Raw genomic sequence first — 25154 nt, forward strand, 5'->3', positions numbered from 1 at the left:
TGGACAGAAAACCCAGACTCCTGCACAGACTCACAGCTTCCTACCTGATATGCTCCACAGCTGGTAAGTGAGACTTACCAAGCAGGGTTTAGTGAATCAAAGCATGTTTATTCGGTAAAATTTACACAGAACTTCTGCTACATGCAGGGAATGTTAGGGAATTTTTGAGGGGGGAAAAAAAAAACAAAAAACAAAAAAAAACCTAATGCAGTATTTTACCAAGCTAAATTATTTTCCCGAACTGCCCTTCTTGACTTGAGGCAGTTTTCTCTAATTACACAGCGCAATAAAACACAATATGAACTGCTTGTTGTTTCAGGACGTAATTAGTGCTGCAATAGGGTTTCAAGATGTCTTGCATTAAAATCCGCCACCTGCCGCTACACGTGACAGTGCACGCTTGTGCAAGTGCACTGTCCTGTGAATGACCGTTACTAGCTAATAGCAACAATCATTCAATAAAAAAAAAATTAGGGGGAAAAAAAATAAAGAAATAAAATTTAAAAGTTAAAATTGAAATTGACGGTCTCAAAGTTTTTTTTTTAACCCCTAGTTATTTTTTAACCCCATTCAAGCCTAATAACCTATTATTAAGCACAATTTGGGTAAGGGGCCTGAGTGTGAATAAAATTTGATTAAAAACAAGATCAAATTGAAAAAAATTAGATGGCTTACTCAATTATGAGATCTTTGTATAAACAAAGAAATATTTAGCACCAGCAACCAATTATTAACACCTGCAATACCTAAACCGGTTTATAAACGTTTAATCACTGCCGCCTGTAGCGATCGGATGTGATCGCTAGGACGAAAGTTTGCTCTACAGATGTATTGTTCTGCCGTTGCCTAGTGATGTATATGTAGAGCACTATGGCCCCCGAACTGTCATCCTAGCAAACACATCCTTTTACTAAAGACTCACAAGCTGGGGATAACTGTCTGCCACATGCTCGGCTAGTAATAAAATACGGGGTATTGTTATAACCGGGAAAGGCCAAAGAATTGAAATTTAAGTTTTATAACTGTGGGACGTGTCATGTGAAAATTAGGAAGGGTTGAAAAAAAAAATAAAAAAATAAAAAAGGGTATCACTGCATTTACTCCTAATTTTACCCCATAAAATGACAAAAAAAAAAAAAATAGTTTTGGGAGATAATTATTACCCCAAAAAAGCCTAGATTGTACTAAACCATGGGGAACCGTTGGGCTCTTTGTATGTTTTATTAGAACACGGTTAAAAAAAAAAAAAAAAAAAAAAAAAAAGTTTTGAGTTTTAAAGTGCTGGATGCTTGAGCTTGCCTTGGAGCACCACATGAAAAACCCCTGCAAACCAACATCTAAGCATGCCAAGCCGCAGTTCTAAGCCCACACCGGGTCAGACGTTCCGATGGATACAGAGAATAGGAAGTGGAAGAAAGGGCAGCCCAAACCACAATAACTCATGCAGTTTGCTGGGATGCAAGCCAGAGCCAACAGCAAAGATGGCATGGGCACACAGACAGACAAGACTCTGCGTTAGAAAGAAGCCAGGTGCATCCACGGATTCTGCCGTGCAGCACATACTAGGCTTCCTCCCATCAGGCAATTTCACACCTGAAGCTGGTTCGGAATCTGTAGACCTTGAGGACTGCAACAGGCGGATGTGAGCTCTAAGTTTAGAGGTATAAAGGAGTTCCCACCACAGTCACAGTTTTGTCAGACAAATGGTCCATACAAGTCTTCCAAAGCTCAGAGATTGAGCTGTCCATTGAGAGGGCTCAATATTCAGTGTAGTTTGCCTTCTTAAAACAGAAGGTATTTGAGATAAACCAGCTTTAAGTGAGCGACCGTGGTCTCCCACAATGCATCACTACAAAATATGCAAATTATCTCTCCCAGCCATGCACTGAAGAGGCCCAACAATCCGAAACAGGTTGTCTGCATATTTGGTTGTGGTGTCTAAACTTTATTGCTATACACCAGCAGTTCTAAATGTAAGCCTGGCTTCAGGGGCATAAAGAGATCATTAACAGTTGCTCACTTAAAGCTGAATTATTGCAAATACCTTCTATTTTAAGAAGGCAAACTACACTGAGCATTGGCTTTTTAGGGATTATAGGTCTGTTAGTCCCCATTTCCTTTTAGTCCCCTAGCAGGGTTGCTCATCCGGATCCCGGGCAAACCCGGGTATCCGACCATTTTAACGCTATCCGGGTCTGATCCAGATCCGGATACCTGGGCCACTATCCGGATAGCTCTATCCGGATATCTGGCCGCATAATCCAGATACCCGCGGATCCCCGGATCCGGGTAGTGTAACTAATGAGATGATGTCATTCAGCCAATCAGAGGGCTCCCAGCAGAAGCCCTAGCAACCAAGCAACCAATCACAGAGGGGAACCTTGGCCAGTCCCTCCTGTATATAAGGAGGTGGCCATTATGAGAATCTTGTCCATGCTTGTGACTACCACTGAGATAGTTTGTCTAGTGTGTTTGGCTAAGCAAGTGCATCATCCCAGTGATAAACCCAGCGTTTTTAAACACCAATACCTGCTGTATATAACACTGTTGTCTATTGTAGTGTAGCTAGTAGTGTTTTATATTGTTGTAGTTAGTGTGACAGTCTGTGCTGTCTGTGTGAGCTGTGACAGTCTGCTGCTGCAGCCTGCAGCAGCTCTGCTAGTTAGGTGTCTGTGTGCTGCCGTTTGTGCACATAGGCCAGTTCTGCTATTGCCTTAGCTACACAGTTAGGAGGATTACTGTGTAGTGTATATATTGTGTAGTTCAGTACTGCAGTGCTAGTTGTGTTAGTCAGACTAGTACTGTCTGTGTGAGTGACTACTGCATTTTGCTGATCACTCTTGAGTGTCAGTGTGACAGACGTCTGTTACTGTGCACACTGTTCTACTGTGCTCTGTATCACCCCCCGATTTCAATAAAGTACCGCACATCCATCTGTGACATCAATGCAGTATGTCTGCTGGCACTGGCAGCCGGGGGAAGGCCATTAAAGTCAAAAAGAGAGGGAACATTGCTGGCACCGTCACCGCCAGCAGTTCTGCCACACTGCCCATTCAGCCGGTAGCCACTGGCCGTGGACGCACTGGTCGCCAAGCTGATAGGGGGAGTCCCGCTGCAGAGGCACAGCAGCGTGTAGCGTCAATTTTCCAACACGGTAGGTGGCGCAAATTGGAGGAGAAAAACGCAGTCTGTGAGGCAGCTAATGTTGGATGAGCAGGGCACCACAGCAGCTCTACAACAGAGAGCTCCACCCCCACCACCACGCCTGTTCGCAGGAGCAGCAGTAGCCGCCCAGCAGCCGACCCCAGCAGGCAGCCTACCCTCAAGTGCTGAGTTGTTTAAGTCCAGACTCCGCGAGCGCAATGTTACCACTGAGGTTGAGGGGGATATTCTGGCCAAAATTGGCTTTGTGGATGAGTCACGGATGCTGACGGTGTTTGTTGGGGGAGGGGTTCTACTCCTTGCCTGATGTGTCAGCAAAAGAGGAGTTTGGGTCTGCAACATCGAAGCAGTTTTTTGAGGAGGGGGACTCTGATGCGGATAATTATGATGATGAGGTGAAGGACCAAGATTACAACCCACCGGAGGGGGTTGTAGTCTTGGTCCAGCAGGGCGTAAGGGGAAGTTTCAATACCCCGTCTGGAATTATTTTTATCTGCCGTCACTGGAGAGCAAGTTTGTCACCTGTAAGGTGTGCCAGGTGAAGCTGAGCAGAGGTAGCACCCCCGCCAACTATGGCACCTCCAGCTTCATTAAACACCTTGCTGGTAAACACCACAAGGAGCATGAGGAGTTCTTGAGGCTGAAGGAAACTGGCGCTGTCAGTGTCCCACCCCAAACCACCACAGGAACCCCCTTTTACACTCCTACCGACACTGAGGCCTGTTCAGGCAGCCAGTCCTCAGTGGTCTTCTCTGCGCCCTCCTTGGCTTCCTGTGCAAGCCAGAAGCGACACCAGACCCTGCTGACCGAGGCGTTTGCCATCAGGGCTCAGCCTCCCAGCAGCCGTCGGATCCGCCTGCTCAACGGCCTGCTTACATGGGCCATGGCCTCCCAGCTCCTCCCGTACTCCTTTGTGCAGGAGTGGAGCGACATGCGTGCACTCCTGCAGAGCGCAGCGCCGGATTTGCCTGTCCCCAGCTGGCACTATTTCTCACAACGGTCAGGCCAGCAATGCACCGCTTCGCGAAGGCCAATGTGGAACGTGGGCTTGATCAATCGGTGGATGAGCGGGTCCATGTCACTATGGATTCGTGGAGCAGCCAGTTCGGGACAGGCCGCTATCTGTCCTTCACCGCACACTGGGTCAGTTTGGTGGAAGTGGGTGAGGAGGAGACAGCAGCATCATCAAGCCAGTGGGTGGTGCCACCCCGCAGTAGGGTCAGGGGAAGTGCATCGAGTTCCTCTGCTCCGGTTCCACCCTCCGCCGCCAAACGCCCCTGCCTCAGCAGCAGCGTGAAGGCCCGCCACTGCCAAGCGCTGCTGGAGATGGTCAGCCTGGGCAAGCAAAGTCTGACCACAGAGCACGTCCTGGACAAACTCCAGGAGCAGGAGAGGCGTTGGCTGACCCCCAGAGGCCTCAGAGTCGGAGTCCTCCGCCGGGGAGACCTCACCCACATCCCCTGTCTGGCCCACATCCTGAACCTGGTGGTTCAGAAATTTTTGAGCACCTACCAGGGGATGGAGCCACTTTTAAAAGCTGCTCGCAAAACCGTGGGTTATTTCCGCCGCTCAGGTGGTGCCTCATCGGCCCTGGAAGCTGTGCAGCTGGAGCTGAACCTGCCACGGCACCGTCTGATTATCGACGTTCCAACACGAATTCCACCCTGGCCATGTTGGAACGTCTGGTTGAGCAGAGGCAGGCTGTCAACTGTTACTTGGCCAAAGCCACCGCCGATGCCAGCGTGTACAGGACCAGCAGCCACCGGATATCATACGCAGTGCTGAATGGAGAAAAATGCAGCTGGTGTGCATGGTCCTGACACCCTTCCTGGAGGCCACAGACATGGTCAGCCGGGAACGGGCGTCAGTTTGTCAGTGGGTGACCATGGTGTGCATGCTGCACAAGGTCCTGGATGGTCGGATTCAAGTGGGAGAGAGAGACTTGATCCAACAGGAGCAGCAGGCACCTGTGCAATCCACCTCTGTGCAGCAGGAGGAGGAGGAGGTTGAGGACTTGGAGGTCCCTGACATTGAGGATCAGGAGGCACTGCCGAGTGCAGCTGCAGTGGTGCGGGGGTGGAGAGAGCAGGGGGAGTTTGAGGAAGTAGAGGAGGACAGCACTTCTGAAGATCATGTGCCAGCAGATATGGCAGCCCTCTTCCCCAGGGCAGCCCACATGTTGCAGTGCCTGCTCAGGGACCCAAGGGTAAAAGAGATGCGTGGTCGGGAGGACATGTGGATGACCCTGATGCTTGAACCACGGTTGAAGGGGAAGCTGCATCAGTTCAGGAGGAGACCCTGAGCGCCAAATGAGGGAGTTGCAGCGGTCCCTGGTTCAGCGCTTGGAGGAAGCCTTCCCCCTGACACCCCCCCCCCCCCCCCCACAGTCCAGCCAGCACAGCAGCAGGTGCCTGCGTCCATCAGCAGCAGGCACCCATTAAACCTGCTGTCTCTCACAAAGGCGCTGTACGCCACGCCGGTACAGCTGCCGAGTGGGTAGGTGCCTGCAGCAACAACATTTGGCTATCAAAGCCAGAACAAGCGCCTGATCCGGATGGTGGCAGACTATATGGGGTCCTACAGCAGCCTTGACTGCGACACCACTGTGGACCCCTTGGATTACTGGGTCAAGCACCTTGATATTTGTAGTGAGCTGGCGCAGTACGCCCTGGAAGTCCTTGCTTGCCCCCCTTCCAGCGTGCTGTCCGAAAGGTGCTTCAGCGCGGCCGGTGGCGTGGTAACAGAAGCGCTCGTCTGTCCACCCAGTCTGTGGACAGACTGACGTTTCTTAAAATAAACCAGGCTTGGGTGGTCGGTTAATTCCTGGCCCTGGTTGTTGGCAAGAGGGGGATATGAAGCGGCTGGAAATCGCACTATGCCTGCCTTACTACCACCCTTTACCACCACAACCTCCAGGCTCCGCATAAGCCTGCTTCAAAAATTTTTGACAGCTGTGGTACACTACCAACACACTAGGTGCCATGGTAAACACAATTGATGTGTAATTTTTTTTGGATGTGTCTGTGCTGTCCAAGTTATGGGGAGGCCCCAACTGCGGTAGTATGACCGCTTCCTGGAACCTCCAACACCAGGTCCACACAACTATTTCTTCTGCTGCCACCAGCTACTACGCCACTCCAATAGCTGCATCGACCTACTCAGCTTGGTGTTCCTGTCTGTGGTACCCACCAACACCAGGGTCCACACTAAACTGCATCGTCTGCTGCCACCAGCTATTACGCCACTACAAATACAATAGCCTGCCACCAGCTATCACGCCACTAGCCCACTACAATAGCTTTAATTTTTTGGTGATGTCAGAGCTGAAAACTGCCATGTCCCATGTGTGCGATTGGACTTTGGACGCAATGTGGGCTGCACGACCGCTGTCTGGAACCTAGTCCTGATGTTAATTGACAGCTTTTTTTTTTTTTTTTCATTTTATGTCCACCAAATAATTAGAGTTTCCCTTTAAAAAAAAAAAAAAACATGATGCTACATGCATCATTTACCCTAAAAACCCTTTTTAAAGCTATTTAAAGAGACACTGAAGCGAAAAAAATATATGATATAATGAATTGGTTGTGTACTATGAATAATTACTAAAAGATTAGCAGCAAAGAAAATATTCTCATATTTTTATTTTCAGGTATATAGTGTTTTTTCTAAGATTGCATCATTCTCTAATATGTGCAGATTACACAACACTCAGCATTCAAAATGATTCTTTCAGAGCAGTCTGAACTAATGACCTCTCCTCTGGCAGAGGAAAAATAAAAAATTAACAGTTGAGATAATAAAAGTCAGAAAACAGCCATCTCCACGACTTTGAAAGTCGTAGAGCTTAATGGCTTTTTTGTATAGAGATAACAACTGGAGTTTCTTAAATCTTCCTGTACTGGAAACAATTAGACTGATGTATGTGATCTTAATGTTTTATTTCTTAGCTGTACTACACATACAAATGATATCATAATTTTTTTTCGCTTCAGTGTCTCTTTAAAGGGCACTTCTGGGTTTTCTATCCGGATAGTCGAATAGGTCGGGTACCCGCGGGTAATTTGGTAGGATATCCGAATCGGATCCGGATAGCCGCAAGGTCTGATCCGGATACCCGAATCGTATCCGGGTATCTGGGTACCCGGATCCGGGCGGGTATTAAAAAGTACTACCTGAGCAACCCTGTCCCCTAGTAGTTTTGGGTCACCCCAAGCTGCTTGGGTATTCTGTTTTCCCAATAATATTCCAAAAGGTGTCAACTTTAACTTCCATGATATCTAAGGAAACTTATTACAGTTTACTAAAAATCATGGTTCCTCGTCTGACCCATTCAAAGGAATTTCTAATCCGATTCATCCTAGGCTACTCTGGCTAAAACAGAGGTCACTGCTGTGCATCACTGAAGTGCTATGAGGAAATATTATTTTCTACCAGTGGGGCTTCACCGCCAAGCTCCTGGTCTTGAAAGCTGGTTAAGTCTTCACAGCCTCTAACGGAGGAGGGCTTTAACCCCTTGGCAACCGCTCCACGCAGATTTGCGTGAACACGGTGGCATCCCCAGGACAAAGTGCTAGGGGTGGGGAATGCAGGTGATCGAGAGGCGCACCTATCCCCGCTGGAATGACGGAGCTCCGCTCCACCACCAGTCTCCCAGCGGCGATCGCCGCCCAGAGACTGTTTCGCTGTCTAATAAGTCTGTACAGCGCTGCAATCTAAGGCTGTACTGGGGACATCCGTGTCATTTGGCTGTCCCTTCCAGAGGCACAAAGGCGATCCGCTGTCATAGGATGATGCCTATGACAGCCGATCGCTGTGATTGGCTAGCAGGGGGAGGGAGGTCGTAGTAAAAAAAACAAATAGAATAATTAATAGCATAAAAACAAATAAACTGTTGGTAGGGAGAAAATATTCTGTCTCAGACACCCAGTGTCTCTTGCTCCCTGTCACAGGCAAAGGTTTGTGATTTCATGAGGGCAGTCATCTTTTTGGTTGAAAGGAGGTGACAGGGAGCATGAGACACAGTTCCAACTGTCCTGTGTCCGGATCACCCCTCCCAGCTGCTGGGCAACGAGATCATCATCAGAAATCCCATCATGCTTTGCACTGCATTGGGGATAAAAATGCTTGGGCAGTTTTCTTTGATGGGGTGGAGCATTGCTTCTAAGCAGCTAAAAATTAGTCTTAGGGCCCATTCACACTTGCTGATTGCAAAACGCTAGCGATTTTGCTAGCGGGGGGGGAAAGCGCCATTCACACCTGGCGATCTTTTTTTAGCGATCGTGTTTTGCGCTTCTATAGCACTAAAACGCGGTCACCGGGAAATTGCCTGAAAATGGTGCAGGCATTTTTGGGCGATTTGCAGCAATTAGCACAAATCGCCCAAATGAGAACAGGCCCATAGACTTTTATTACCCTAGCTCTTTGAAAAGCACTAGCGTTTGAGTGTTTTGCCGAAATCGCCGGTAAATGCTCAAGTGTGAATGGGCCCTCATGTATGAAAACCACATGTTAGCTTACCTGCTAACGGTATTTTTAGTCACTCCAGGACAGGTACACTTTGAGACTTAGCTCCTCCCAGAAACAGGAAACATCCCAGAGCCTCCCTATAAATTAAAAATGGAACCGGAGGTCAGGCAGTATAATGACAAGTAACAGGAACCAACCTAACCATATGCTTATACATTCTATATAAACACAACCATTCCATTATGACATTGAGAACATACAGATTTTAATAAATCATATGTATATTATCTATATTATTATCCCATTAAAAGGGTGGGTACCCCTACCTGTCCTGGAGTGACTAAAAATACCGTTAGCAGGTAAGCTAACATGTGGTTTTTCCAGTACACTCCAGGACAGGTACACTTTGAGATGATAAACAAGAAAAACAACGTTTACACACCTTAGGGCGGGTTTACTGCCTCAAGGACAGTTCTCCCAAAGCTCTGATCCCTTGCAGACAATCGGTCAAGCTTGTAATGCTTCATAAAGGTGTTAAGGCTCTTCCACGTTGCAGCTTTACAGATGTCCAAAGGCGATATTCCCTGCCTATAGGCCCATGTCGTAGCAGCTGCCCTTGTAGAGTGAGCTTTTAAGTCTAAAGGTGGGTCTTTCCCTGCGGCTTTATACGCTTCTCTTATACAATCTTTGATCCACCTAGCGATTGTTGGGGCTGAAGCTTTAGCTCCCTTTTGTTTACCTGAAAAGTTTACAAACAAAGATTCCGTCTTTCTAAAATCTTTCACTTTTTCCAGGTATGCTGATAAGTTTTCTTTTACATCCAGTCTATGCCATCTTATTTCTTCCTCTGTCTTAGGATTTATATAGAATGATGGCAGTATAATCTCCTGTGTTCTATGGTAAATATCACTTACTTTAGGAAGAAATTCCTGGCTTGTTCTCAACACTACTCTGTCATCATAAAAAGAACAAAACGGCTGTCTGCAGGATAACGCTTGTAGCTCACTAACTCTTCTTGCAGAGGTAATGGCCACTAAAAACACTGTTTTTAACGTAGCAATGCGCAAGGAATCTTTCTCCGTAAAAATATCAGATGAAAGGGACTGTAAAACAAAAAGGTAAATCCCATCTGGGAAAATTTTTTACCAAAATTGGTTTACTTCTTTCAATTGACTTAACAAAACGTATGACGAGCGGATCCGTCGCTAGCTTTTTGTCAAAAAAAACTGATAAGGCTGCGATCTGGACTTTTATCGTACTCAAAGCCAGCCCCTTATCCACGCCTTCCTGTAAAAATTCTAGAATGGACGCTATTTCCGTGGATCTGAATTTAGACGTTTGTAACCATAAATTATATGTCTTCCAGTATTTCTGGTAAATTAATCTAGTATTACGTTTCCTGCTGTTCAGCAGTGTTGTAATCACTCTTGCAGACAGCCCTTTGGTTCTAAGAACTGTCTCCTCAGTAGCCACGCTGTTAGTTTCCATGTAGTTGCCTGCTGGACAGGCTGTCCCTGACAGAGAATCATATCCTCCGCTACTGGCAGTCTCCATGGAGGGTCCACCGAGAGAGCCAGCAGCAAGGGGTACCATGACCTCCTGGGCCAATCCGGAGCAATTAATATCATTGTTCCGGTTGACCTTAACAATTTCTGTAACACTAGGGCCATCAGATTCAGAGGTGGGAACGCATACATTAATGGCTCGTTCCAATCCTGTGACAGAGCATCTATTCCTACTGGATTGTCCAACACATTCAGAGAGAAAAACAGACTGCATTTCTTGTTCCTCCTGTTTGCAAATAAATCCACGTGAGGACGACCCCACCTGATCACTAACTGATTGAAAATTCCGTTGTTTAGATTCCATTCCGTATTGGAGACTTGTTGTCTGCTTAACTGGTCGGCTAGAACATTCAACGACCCTTTCAAATGTACTGACGTTAGGGATAGAAAGTTCTTTTCTGCAATTTCCAGAATTTCTAGCGCCAGCTGCAACAGTTTTTTGGACTTTGTTCCCCCTTGACGGTTGATGTAGGCCACCACCGTGGAATTGTCCGTTCGTACCTGAACGTGAGTGGTGTGCAACATATGCATCATGCTGACGATTGCCATCTTTACTGCATACAACTCTCTGAAATTGGAAGAATCTTTGGCTACTGATTGATCCCAAATGCCCTGTGTCTGAAACGAGTCCACATGTGCTCCCCAACCCACTGCACTTGCATCTGTGGTCAGGATCTTTTGTATCGGAAATCTCCATAATTTCCCCATCTCTAGATTGCTCACTGTCAACCACCATTGAAGATCTATTTTTACTTCGTCCTCTACTCTTATTAACTGGTCTAACGAATTTGGATCTTTGTTCCAGTTGTCTAACAGCCAGGCCTGCAGACTTCTGACGTACATCATTGCCCACTGCACTGCCGGCGCAGATGACGTGAGAAGGCCTAGCAACCTCATGATCTGTCTCAAGGATATCACCTGAAGTGTCATGAATTGCTTTATCTCGTTTACAATCTTTAGGATCTTTTCTTTTGGCAGATATACTTTTTGGTCTATCGAATTTATGACAAACCCGAGAAACTGGATCTCCTGAGTGGGCTGTAGCTGTGATTTTTCCTCGCTGACCAACCAGCCCGCTAACTGAAGCTCTTTCAACGCTAGTTCTCTGTGCAATATCAAACTTTGTCTTGATTTTGCAATAATTAATAGGTCGTCTAAATAGGGGACTATCAGAACCCCCTTTTTGTGCATTGCTGCGACTACTTCTGCCATGACCTTTGTAAAGATCCTTGGAGCAGAAGTAATCCCAAACGGGAGGCAACGGAACTGTAGATGTTGTGTTTCGCTTCCCGTTTGGACCGCGAACCTCAGAAATCTTTGAGATTCTAGTTGTATCGGAATGTGCCAGTATGCATCTTTTAAATCTATGCTGAGCATGAATCCTCCCGGAATTAAAAGATTCCTGATTGAATGAATTGACTCCATACGAAACCTTTCGTATTTTATGAAAGGATTGATCGGTTTTAAATTCAGAATCAACCTGAATTTTCCCGACGGTTTTGGAACAAGAAAGATCTTTGAATAAAAACCCTTCCTCCTTTGATCTACTGGCACTACCGATACAACCTTCCTCTCCAACATGTCTTGTATTATTGCGTGTATGGCCTCCTGATGAACCGGGGATATCACATTTTTGGTTATCACAAATCTTGATGGTGGGGTCTTTTGAAATACTATGTGATAACCGCTTTTTATCGTATTGAAAATAAAAAGGACTGTCTGACATTTCTCTCCAATGTGTTAGGAAGTAGCCCAATCTTCCTCCCACCGGAATTATGTCACTGTTTAAATTGGGTTGCAGGATTCCTAACTGCCGGGTCCTGCCTCTTCTGACCTTTCGAAAAAGACCAGTCTCTTTTTTTGGTTTGAAATCTTGTTTTAAAATTCCTAAAGTTCTGTGGGTCTTTCCGAAAAGGACGCTTCCCTTGAACCTGTGATCTTTTCTTGGGAAACGACTTTTTCCTGTCAGCTGTACGTTCCAGAATCTGCTCTAGCTCCGGACCAAACAGCGTATCCCCCACTACCGGCATTGCCACCACCCTATTCTTTGATGACATACTACCCTGCCAGGTTTTTAGCCATAAATGACGTCTAGCCACACTGAGAATACCCGCAGCTCTAGCCGTAATTCTTACTGACTCTGAAATTGCGTCGGTAATGTAAGATACTGCTTTGTCCATCACTGTCATAGAATTCAGCAATTGATCTTTAGGGGTATCAGCAACTATATTCTCCCGCAACTGGGACATCCACAGGCCCAGTACTCTGATAACACAAGTAATTGCCGTTGCTGGCCTGAAATTTGTACAAATTGCAGGCCACAATTTTTTAAGTGCAAATTCAATCTTTTTGTCAGATTGGTCTTTTAAGTGACCCAAGTCCTCAAAAGCCAATTCGCCCTCTCTGTCCACCTGCGAAAAAGCTGCATCTAGCTTAGGTGACTTGTCCCAATTTTTACAATCATCCTCGGCAAAGGGAAAACGCCTTTTAAACCCCCTAGACATAAAAAGTTTTCTATCAGGAGTTTTCCACTGACTGCTAATCATGTTTTTTGTGGATTGATGTATTGGAAATACCAAATCCTCCATGGACTCCATTCCCTCATATAACTTATCATGAACGGATAATTCAGAGGGTTTTGACTTTTTAATTTGCAATTCCTCATATATTGCTTCCAATAACATCTCTGTTTCTGACGCTGGGAATTTAAATCGAGACGGCTTCTCCTGACTATTGTCATCCTGTGAAATATCAGATTCCGCCGAAGAATCGTAAACACTTAATGGTTCATTTTCTTCATCTGATTCCACCACACGATTAGACTTTCTGGATGCTTTTTTATGCACGTGCTCTCCCACTGATTGTTCCTGCACCTGTGCCTGACTCTGTGGCTGTGCTTGCCCCTGTGGCTGTGCTTGTGCCTGGGACTGTACTTGATGAGTTTTAGGGAGAGTCTGTATCTGCACTTGCTGGGCCCCCTCAGGCTGTTGAGATACTGTCGGCACTGATAATGAAGCCTTAAAGTCTTTTAAGGTATCTTTCAATTCTTTCCTAAAAGAGTTTATTAATTCTTTAGTAGAACCTCCATCCTCTTTTACTGCTTTAGATAAACAATGCTGACATAAAAATTTCTTCCAGTTAGTATCTAATTTTTTACTACATGCAGGGCACTGCTTGTAACTGGGCCTAGGCACTGTATCGCCTGGGTTAGTCTTCGGCGGTTCCTGTGTCTCCTCCATTGCCACGAGGAGAATGAGGTACTGGGACGCTAGCAGGCCGCTCCTCTTCAGTCAGCGCGCATGCGGTGACGTCATCTGCCCCGGAACTTGACTCCGGGACCCGGAAGTGCTTCCATGCGGCCTCTGCCCGCACAATCCGGCGTCCACCGCGCGGCTGAAAGCCTCCTGCCACACTGCGTCCTTGGAGCGGCCCTCCCGCAAGCTCTCTCTCTCCACCAGGACACCAGAGTCTGCTGCAGGGAAAAACCGGGTAAGCTGAATGGGTACTTTTTATAACCCAGCCTCCCAGCCAACTTTGCGTGCACCACTTCGCCCCTAGCCCCCCAGGCTCTCCGGGACAGCTGTACACTTTTAGGGAAGCATGTTCCTGGAACAGGAAACATCCTATACTGCCTGACCTCCGGTTCCATTTTTAATTTATAGGGAGGCTCTGGGATGTTTCCTGTTTCTGGGAGGAGCTAAGTCTCAAAGTGTACCTGTCCTGGAGTGTACTGGAAAAAATAAAGTTCTGATGCGGTTTACCGGGAGTGATTGCTGCTGAAAGGAGGCACTAGGGAGGACAGCGTGGGACACATCGCTGCTCATGGGGCTGGAGGAAGCTCTCCGTCTCTGGTACACTAAGTATCCAAACAAACTAAAACTGCATGCACAGTGGGTTGTCTGACAGCACACAGTGCATTATAACTCAACATACTACAACAAAAACATATCTCCACGTGCTAACCTGCTGACATTTCTTCAGAACCTCTGGCGTTCGGTGCTCTGCTAGAGATTTGTTGTAGAACTGAATTGCTTCCTTGTACTGCTCTTCTTTAAAATAGGAATTCCCAATACGGGCATATGCCCTATACAAAAAAGAACAAAAAGATGGGATGAAAACAGAATGCCGTTCTAAATGGAATGCAGGAATTTAAGCATTTCTTAAAGAAAAACCACAAAACAGATACTTTTATCTATATGGTGCCCATACACGGTAGAATACATTAGATTTCCCTGTTTTTCTATTGTATTGATCAAATCAATCGAATTAAAGTTTAAAAGAATCTTTTTTTCGATCAAGGAAAACTATATAGATTTTCTCTCTTTTTTTTATAAAAATCCAATCGGGCATGTTGGAAAAATCTGTATATTCGTTCTACCGGAATAATCAAATGAAATTATGTAATCGAAAAAATTTGTACCATATATGGGCACCATTACCTGCTTAAAGGGACTCCGAGCAGGGCAGAAACTATGGAAAGATGCATACCATTCTGAAGCCCTCTTTCTCCTTTTTCCAACAATATACAAACCGCCACCCTACGGCAAACGTGATTTCGATCGCGAAAATAACGAAAACTAAAAGGCGTAGGGCATCGGTTTATGTGTCGTTGGAAAGAGGAGAAAGAGCTTCAAAATGGTATGCATCTTTCCATAGTTACTTGTATTACACAGGACGACTTTTCCCCAAAGTCGGCAGCTGAATGGGGAAAAGTCGTCCTGTGTAATACAAGCAACTATGGAAAGATGCATACCATTTTGAAGCTCTCTTTCTCCTCTTTCCAACGACACAAACCGTCACCCTATGCCATTTTGTTTTCTATATATGTTCGCGATCGAATTCGCGGCAGCCGCGACTTCGATCGCGAATATAGCGAAAACTAAAAGGCGTAGGGCGGCGGTTTATATATCGTTGGAAAGAGGAGAAAGAGAGCTTCAAAATGGTATGCATCTTTCCATAGTTTCTGCACTGCTCGGAGTCCCTTTAAGGACCACAAGCTTACACACCCCTAGTGACCAGGCCATTTTTTACAATTCTGCACACTGCAACAGTAACAGTGTGCTGCACGCCCATACAACTTGGCACACAAATGAATCTTGCCTCCTTTTCTTGCCACCAACAGAGCTTTGTCTTGGTGACATCTGTTTGCTGCTGGTTTTTTTTTTTTTTTTTTTTTTTAACAGAAAATTATGCCTTTTTTTTTTCCCCCTATGCCCCCTCCCCCCCCCCCCCCCCCCCCCCCCCTCGAGATCCATAACTTTGATTTCCTCTCAGACATCAGCCTATGAGAGGGATCACTTTGAGAGCCTCTCCAGGAGACAGCTCAGTGGCAGAGCTTTCCCCCGTACCGCGCTGCACTAGATCGCAGCACCGTACAAATTATTTCAGCCTTTTTTTTTGTTTTACAGCCCGACAGCCGCGACTGGTAGGTTTACGGAGCTGAGCTCCGTAACTCAGTAGGGATGCATGATCCCTGCTAATCTCCGCCCCCAGGACTTGCCACTGATCTGCATTAGGCGGTCCTGGGGGAGCTACCTTCCCAGCGCCAATCGGCATTAGGTGGTCGGGAAGGGGTTAAGAAGATATTCATTTCAGCTCAGAGAAATAAACCCAATAGTCTCCAGTCTTCGGTTACAATATAAAATGTTTATCTGTGTTTAACCAGTTCACCCCCAAGGGTTTTTACCCTAACAGACCAGAGCAATTTTACCCGTCAGCGCTCCTCCCCTTTATTCCCTAATAACTATTACTACTTATCACAAGAAAATGATCTATAGCTCCTTTTTTCCACCACCAATTAGGCTTTCTGTGGGTAGTACATTTTGCTAAGAATTTTTTTATTCTAAATGCATTTTAATGGGAAAAATACAAAAATAATGGAAAAAAAAAATCATTTCTCAGTTTTCAGCCATTATAGTTTTAAAATTAAACATTCTCCTTTGGATAAAACCAACACATTTTATTCGCCCAGTTGTCCCGATTATTAAACAGTTTAATAAATTATGTCCCTATCACAATGTATGGCAACAATATATTATTTTGAAGTATAGGTGTTATTCTGTTTTGTTTTTGTTCTGGCCATAAATACAAGCTTAAAGAGACACTGAAGCGAAAAAAAAAAATTATGATGTATGTTAGAAAACACACTATATTCCTGAAAATAAAAATAAGAATATTTTCTTTGCTGCTAATCTTCTAGTAATTATTCATAGTACACAAACAATTCATTATATCATATATTTTTTTTCGCTTCAGTGTCTCTAATTAACAAAATTAAATTTTCCCTCATAAAATATAGATCAAAAAAGCTGAGTCCCTAAGGCAACTATTTATTTATTTTAAGCGGATTTTTTTTTACAAGTGTTTTTTTTTTTGGTGGGAGGAAGGTTGGAAGTGTAATTTTATTAATGTGTATGTACTTGTATATGTATGTGTTTGAATGTGTAATATACTTTTTGGCCACAAGATGGCGCTAGTGAACACTCAGGAAGTGATCAATTTTTTTTACTGTTACAGTTTCCCGTTTTATAAATTGGAGATGGCCGCTGTTCGCGGTCACATCCATTCACTTCAGGCAGTGCGATAGGGTAGAGGACCACTCTGTCCTCTTCCCCAATCAGTTAGCAAGGGATCCCGACGGTAATTGCGGCGCGCGCCATGTGCGGAGCGGCGGCGGGAACGCGTGACGTATTAAAACGTCATGTTGCCATTAATAGGCTAAAGCATGACGTTTTAATACGTTACAATGTCATTAAATGGTTAATAAAGTGTTTTGTCCCTTGGAAACGGACTTCAGTTCCAACATGGTGACGGTAACACACACACATACATATACATACATACATTTATTTATATTATTTTTTTTTATTGAGGTAAACAAATTATCTTGACAAGAATGGAGGTTTCCTCCACCTCATTTTAACAGAGTGTCGATTATACCAATGAGCCAATGCAAAAAAAAAAAAAAAAAAAAAAAATTCAGCTGAATATGCCCCATTTTATGCTTTACATACACCATTATTTGATTCACAGATGACAACAAAAAGTGTATGAATAGTAAAAACAGACTTCTATACAGAGGAAAAAAAAAAAAAAAAAAAAAACAGTCCAAGCAACTTGGCAAGCATTTTTAAATATTGTAAAATTCTTTGTTACACTTACTTAGCAATCTGTCGATAATCTTCTCGGTTTTCTCTTCCCACTTCTATTGCAGTTTCACACAACTCTCTGCATTTATTGTAATCCCCTTTTTCAAAGAATACAGCTAGATGACGTAGAAATAATGGTCAGCAACATGTGAAAAACATAAAACAAAAAACAAACAAACTTACCAAAAAAAAAAAAAAAAAAAGCCAGTGAGAATGCTATCATTACATTAGCTTACCTGCCTGGTTTGTAATATAGGTCATATTCATAGGATCGAGTTCCCTGGCTTGCCCATAATGTTTCAGTGCCATGTCAAAGTCTTTTTTCTTGTAGGCTTCATTACCAAGCTCCTTCTCCTTTTGAGCCTAGACAGAAATAACTAAAATAAGAACGCCCAAATCCTGCCACAAATGTATTCATATTTAGAAACTCAGAATCAAAGTGAAAATGCAAATACGGCAGAGGTAGCTCAAAGCGGACACTGAGGTTTAAGTGCAATTACAGTTTTCTTGTGCCTTCAATCTAAGGTCTCTCTGGGTACACACAATGCAATATTTAAACCTGGAACAATTTATACTTACAGGGGTTTCCTTCAGCCCCCATGTCGTTAGTTCCCTCTGTGTCTGCCTGGTCCCCTCTGCCACAGTGGAGTCCACAATCCAGGTGGGTTGCGGGCCAATGCGCATGAGTGGTTTTGGCTGTGCGCACCCCCCAATCAGGCTTCTGTGCAATGGAGTGGAGTGCAATGGGTGGGTGTGACAGAGGCACAACAGATGCGACAATTAAGACTTCGATGAAGCAGATGGACTACAGGGGGCTGGAAGATGCCCCAGGTACACTTTAATATTCTATTCGAGCCAGTGATGAGATAGAAATTCAAATCAGCTACAGATGAAAGCCGGTATACACACTTACGCGATTTTTCCTAATTCCAATCAGTTTTCTGATCTTAATCAGAAATAGGATCTGAAGTGAAAATTGCATGGTGTCTACCAGCCTTTATTGCTACTAAGAGCATTAAGTATTACTTAAGCTGGCCATACACTGGCCTGATTTGGCACCGTATCGACAGCAGATTCGATCACTGGGATCGAATCTGCTGCCGATCGTTCGCGCTACACGCCGAATTTCGATCCATTCCGTCCGATCCCATCGATCGCGCCGTGCGGAAAATAACCGTCGATCGCCCGCGGGTAAAGAGCGCATCGCTAGCGGCGTTCGAGTGCCCGACGACCGACGCAATAGAGCCGCAATACATTACCTGCTCCGCCGGCGCGACTCCCGGGTCTCCGCTCTGGTCTGGTCTCCGGCATGCTTCCCTTCTTCCTGTCCCGGCAGGAAGTTTAAACAGTAGAGGGCGCTCTACTGTTTAAAACTTCCCCCAGACAGGAAGAAGGGAAGCATGCCGGAGACCAGACCAGAGCGGAGCGGAGAAGAGGAGCGGAGACCCGGGAGTCACGCCGGCGGAGCAGGTAATGTATGCGTGATGGGGGGGAAAGCGGCGGCAGCACCACCACCACCACAGATTGTGAACGGTTTCAGGCTGAAATCGGTTCACAATCTGTTTGCAGTAAGGGTAGCCATACGATCCCTCTCTGATCAGATTCGATTAGATAGGGATCTGTCTGTTGGTCGAATCTGATGGCAAATCGACCAGTGTATGGCTACCTTTAGTGTTTACTAAGAGCAGTGTTCTCCCCAGAGACTATTAGCTGGGCTCTCTGCCAGTCTAAGCTAAGGCCCAGCTGTGATTATTAATTGCAGTCTGTGGCACACTCAATGCAGTGCACAGCGGGTGTGTAATTGTGGCCAGCCGCTGTCACTTACGTTATCTCTGCCCTCCCCTCAGCTCCTGCCAATCAATGATAGAGGGGCGGGGAGAGTTTGGCAACTGAAGTTACAAGCACCGCGGGAACTTCAAAGGAGCTGGTCCATACAAGGAGTAGTTAAGAGGACACGGGGCTTGCTCTGTTCCCTCTGGTGAGCTGCCTGACTAGTGCAGAGGATGGGGCTCTCCTTCAGCCAGTCTTCATATCTCAAAGCATGTGCTCCAGCCTCACCTCCAAGCTTGTAGTTCAGAGGTCAGATAGAAAAAGAGTGTGGAGCAGCGTTCATGTCAGGGAGTGCAAGGACAGCATTGCAGGGCAGATGGTTATCTGTTTCCACTAAGGATGGTCCCCCAGCAACAGAATCCCTGGTAAGGTGGTGACTGACAGCTGCAGTCTGTGTGTTGCCGAGTGCTGTGCCTGGTGTGGCATCACCAGGCACAGCAACAGGAAAGGTATTCCCTGTTAAACGCCCACTGGGGGTGTTCCTGAGGCGCTTCCCCACTGCCATTGGGCAGCTCTGCCTCTGTACTGCCACTCCCTCGCCTCCCTGCACTTCGCTCTGTGTAATGCTGGGTACACACTCGATGCGCCGCTCGATTTCCGGCCGCTCGATAATTTCTGAGTGCATTTCGATGATTGTTAGGTCAATTCACATGTAAAGTATGCCAAATCGACCTAACTATCCATCGAAACGCGAATCGGACATGTCGGAAATAATCAAGTCGATGCGAATCAAACGGCACATCGACTGCGGGAACGCACCGTGTGTATTCAGCATGAGACACACAAAGCAGAGCTTCCAGCGGCATGACCCCAGGGGTCACAGAAACAAAGTAATGGATTGCAGGCCACACAAGCAGCAGGGATTGCAGCTACCTGATCCGACCAGTCACCGAGACCAGGTAGTATTGTTTTTTTTTTAGTTAAAATCCCCACGTCGGGTTCCCTTTAAAAGGACCACTATCAATAACAAACAACTCAACATTGTATATTCGGATACAATCGCTTTATTTCATCTCTGTGCTTTCAAAGCCCCTTTCAAAGCACAGCTTTCAGCTCAAAGGCAAAGGCATTCTCCTTTATTAGTGTGACTAAACCATATCCTACACAAGGAGGTTTGCTTATCAACTCTTAATTTTAAACCCCAATAATCACAATTTCCCACACATTTTTAGGGTTGCTGAAACGGATTGAAGATGTAGAGCAAAGTGAAATGTATAGCCCTAACTCCAAATCTTTTTCACTGTCCCCTTTCCAACATGCAGGGGAGTCTGAAGAGTAGCAAACTAGCTAAACAGGAGATGCAACAGGTAGCCAAATGCAACACATTTGCCACAGAGCGAAAAACGCATGCACACACCCACGTTATAACTGTGGGGCGCATAAAACAATGTGCCTTTTTCATCAGGGCTGTGGAGTCAATACAAAAACCATTCTGACTCCAACTCCTCAGTTTCTGATTCAACTGACTCCTCTAATTTGCATATAACAATCTTGTTAAATGAAAGTATGTAAAATAAAAAGGCACGTCACAGCTGCCAAAGCTTAGGAATTGTAAAGCTATATTGATATTATGCTTTTGTGGAACAAAAAGATCCTGGCCAGGAAGCTGACACTATTCTGTCAGCCATCCCAGCCTGTATTTGCCAAAGTGAATGCCCCAGTATGTCATCTGCATAAGATTCACCAGAGCCCCATATGAGCTGGGTTCAAGCATGTAGCCCTGCCACCTTGCATAAAAAGGCCTCTACATTTTCTGTATCTGTACCTGATAAAAGAAATATGGCAAAGGCCAGAGAGATTTTCTGCAAGGGAGCAGAGCTATGCGCTGGAACTCAGCTGATATGGGTTTCCAATGAATTTTATTAAAGGATACCCAGAACCGAAAGGTTCTGGTAAAAATGATAGCTGCACTGTGTAGGGTTCAAACACATACCAGCCGCTCCTCCTGCACCCCTCAGTCTGTCGCGGTTCTTAGGCTTTGTTCACATTACCAAACACGGACGCTGCACGTTCGGAACGCAACGCGTACGAACGCAAGCCATCCGCGTTTGTATGCAATTTTTCCCAAAACGCGGCGCAATGTGGCTGATCCCATACACTGAAAGTGAATGGGACAACTTCGCGTTTTGGGAAAAATTGCGTACAGCATGCGTTCCTGGCCCGCACAGGTCCGGAATGCATGCAGTGTGAACATCAGACAGTGCATTCTATGCGCTGTGATGTCGTGCGCATCGGCCTCGGGAAAGCGGAAGGAAACGCGTGCAGTGTGAACGGGGCCTTAGTGTATTCATGCCGGTGTCTGGTGACTTGATTGAACTTTGACCTGGACATACTGCGCCCTGTGTGCACAATATGTCCTTCCCTCTTCACTTCTGGCCGGCGCATAGTGCTAGTCTCAGAAGCACGCTGATCCTTGCAAAGCTTCTGAAGCGTGATCATCAAACAATCAAGCGTTTCATTCAAAATAGTCAACAGGGTCGCAAGAAGCGTATGGAAAAACCAAGGCGCAAAATAACTGCCCATGAACTGAGAAAAGTCAAGCGTGCAGCTGCCAAGATGCCACCAGTTTGGCCAGATTTCAGAGCTGCAACATCACTGGAGTGCCCAAAAGCACAAGTTGTGCAATACTCAGAGACATGGGCAAGGCAAGAAAGGCTGAAAGACGACCACCACTGAACAAGACACACAAGCTGAAACGTCAAGACTGGGCCAAGAAATATCTCAAGACTGATTTTTGTAAGGTTTTATGGACTGATGAAATGAGAGTGAGTCTTGATGGGCCAGATGGATGGGCCCGTGGCTGGATTGGTAAAGGGCAGAGAGCTCCAGTCCGACTCAGACGCCAGCAAGGTGGAGGTGGAGTACTGGTTTGGGCTGGTGTCAAAGATGAGCTTGTGGGGCCTTTTCGGGTTGAGGATGGAGTCCAGCTCAACTCCCAGTCCTACTGCCAGTTTCTGGAAGACACCTTCTTCAAGCAGTGGTACAGGAAGAAGTCTGCATCGTTCAAGAAAAACATGATTTTCATGCAGGACAATGCTCCATCACACGCGTCCAAGTACTCCACAGCGTGGCTGGCAAGAAAGGGTAGAAAAGAAGAAAAACTAATGACATGGCCTCCGTGTTCACCAGATCTGAACCCCATTGAGAACCTGTGGTCCATCATAAAATGTGAGATTTACAAAGAGGGAAAACAGTACACCTCTCTGAACAGTGTCTGGGAGGCTGCGGTTGCTGCTGCACGCAATGTTGATGGTGAACAGATCGAAACACTGACAGAATCCATGGATGGCAGGCTTTTGAGTGTCCTTGCAAAGAAAGGTGGCTATATTGGTCACTGATTTGTTTTTGTTTTGTTTTTGAATGTCAGAAATGTATATTTGTGAATGTTGAGATGTTATATTGGTTTCACTGGTAAAAAAATAAATAATTGAAATGGGTATATATTTGTTTTTTGTTAAGTTGCCTAATAATTATGCACAGTAATAGTCACCTGCACACACAGATATCCCCCTAAAATAGCTAAAACTAAAAACAAACTAAAAACTACTTTAAAAAATATTCAGCTTTGATATTAATGTGTTTTTTGGGTTCATTGAGAACATGGTTGTTCAATATTAAAATTATTCCTCAAAAATACAACTTGCCTAATAATTCTGCACTCCCTGTATGCCGCCCACCCAGCTGATGATGTACTAGAGTAATGCAGTTGGGGGGGAGGGGTGTTGGGTGTTGCAGCAGGATGGGAGGGGGGGGGGGGGGGGGGGGAGAAGTGGGGTTAGTTTAGCATAGTGAAGTGTAATGTAGCTAGGGGGAGGGAGGCAGGGATTAACCACTTAAGCCCACAGGGTTGTTTATTTTTTGCATCTGAGCAACTTTCACCATTCATTTGCCAATAACTTTATCACTACTCATCACATTGAATTGATCTATATCTTGCTTTTTCCGCCACCAATTAGGCTTTCTTTGGGTGATACATTTTGCTAAGAATTAATTTATTCTAAATCAAAAAAAAAAAAAAAAAAGGATGATATAATGATTTGTATGTGTAGTACAGCTAAGAAATAAAACATTAGGAGCGGAGACACAAGTCCAATATGGTTTCCAGTACAGGAAGAGTTAAAGGTGCGTACACACGCACTACAGCAGCCAACGACGGGTCCGTCGGCACCTCCCGCTGGGCGGGGTTTCAGCAGACTGAAGTGCGTGTATGCACTGTCGGCGGACTGATAAGGCTGTTCCTGAACGATCCGCCCAGCCTCTGATAAAAGGCTGTGTTTTTCTGTGGGGGGCTTCGATCAATGAATGGTATCTATAATCTTATTCATTGATCGCTGGGCTAATGGCTCTGCGCGCGGTTGCGGGAGTGCATGCAGCCTATCTGGACGAGAATGTTCGTCCAGGTAGGCTTAAGTGGTTAAGGTACTGTAGTACATTGTGTGGGAGGCAGCAGCAGGAGTTAGTGTAGCTGAGTAGCTTAGAGACATCTTGGGGCGAAAAGGTCTACAAGATGCCCCTGACCCATAGATGCCTCTAGGTTTAGTAGGTTTGTTTTTTCCCCCCCGATTTTTAGGTGCTTCTTATAGTCCAGAGCGTCTCATAGCCCAAAAATTACGGTATATCTGTTTTATTGTAGCAGCACAAGCAACTTTTTTGATTGGTTTATTTCATTTTTGTTATTTTATGGTGAAGATTAGCTGAGAAAGCACCCTTTAGGGTAATGGTGTTTCTTTCCCGCAGCTGGGATACATCCTTGGGAGTATGGCGACGCCCAGTCACCTGATGAAACACAAATAGAAAAGTATAAAATGCTCCCGCCCTCCCTAAACCCCAGTGTATTAAAAGTAAAAAGACCGAACACTAGGAAAGAGGAGCGAAGCACCTCCTAGTGACCCTCTAACAGAAAAGAAAAGGATACCGGGAAAGTGCAATAGATAGGGTTGGGTAGCGGACAGTATCCCAGCTGCGGGAAAGAAACACCATTACCGGTAGGTATAAAGGGTGCTTTCTCTAACCCTTAGCTGGGATACGTCCTTAGGAGTGATACACAAGTAATACCCACTTTCCTGCCAAATGACAAATCTTGTTGTGACAGGACATCCACCCTGTAGTGCTTAACGAAGGTGGACGGACTTGCCCAAGTAGCCGCCTGACAAATTTGCTGCACTGTAGCACTCGCTCTCTCTGCCCAAGACGTAGCAATGGATCTGGTAGAGTGTGCCTTAATGCTGGGTGGTGGAGTGGAGTCTGAAATCTTGTAGGATAGGGAGATAACCTCACATATCCACCTAGCAATCGTCTGTTTCGAGGCCTGATTACCCTTGTTCTTCCCCAAAAATAAAACAAATGAGAAGAGGACCTAAAGTCCCTGGTTCTCGCCAGATAACTCAAAACAGCCCTTATCACATCTAGGCAATGGAACTCTGCTTCCTTAGCACAAGAAGGGTTATCACAAAAAGAGGAGAGTACGATACTTTGAGATCTATGAAAATCCGATGAAACTTTAGGCAGATAATTAGGATCGAGACGGAGTATAATTTTTTCTGGAAAGACCGTCAAAAAAGGGTCTTTAATAAAAGCCGACATGATTGCCACCAAAAAGGCAACTTTAATGGTCAAAAACTTTAAATCAATGTCCTCAATTGGTTCGAAAGGAGGTTTTGTCAAAATGTTCAATACTAAGGATAAATCCCATTGTGGAACTACCTTTTGTCTGATCGGTGTGGACCTTTGAATGGCACGAAAAAAATCCTTGATCAACCTCTCTTGTGCTAAGGGTTTATCTAAAAGGATTGATAAAGCAGAGCACTGCACCTTAAGCGTGCTCAAAGATAAATTAATCTCCAGGCCGTCTTGAAAGAAATCTAAAATAGCTCCTATCTCCGCCTGTGATCTATTGCGGATTGCACACCAGGATTGGTAAACCTTCCATACTTTCCTATAAATTTTATGCGTAACAGGTTTCCTACATTTAAGTAAGGTGTCA

General features: G+C 45.4%; 1 protein-coding gene across 1 annotated transcript in view; it reads right to left on the bottom strand.

Annotated features, from left to right (window-relative positions):
* STIP1 (stress induced phosphoprotein 1) overlaps positions 1-25154 on the bottom strand; it is a 280715-nt gene that overhangs the window by 131795 nt on the left and 123766 nt on the right. Inside the window, exons 6-8 of the mRNA XM_068259732.1 lie at positions 17578-17704; positions 17355-17457; positions 14157-14277 (exon numbers count right to left, since the gene is read on the bottom strand). Of these exons, the coding sequence (XP_068115833.1) occupies positions 14157-14277; positions 17355-17457; positions 17578-17704 (351 nt within the window). The remainder of the gene's footprint in view (positions 1-14156; positions 14278-17354; positions 17458-17577; positions 17705-25154) is intronic.

Source organism: Hyperolius riggenbachi, chromosome 11 (assembly GCF_040937935.1).
Source record: "Hyperolius riggenbachi isolate aHypRig1 chromosome 11, aHypRig1.pri, whole genome shotgun sequence".
NCBI lineage: Eukaryota > Metazoa > Chordata > Amphibia > Anura > Hyperoliidae > Hyperolius > Hyperolius riggenbachi.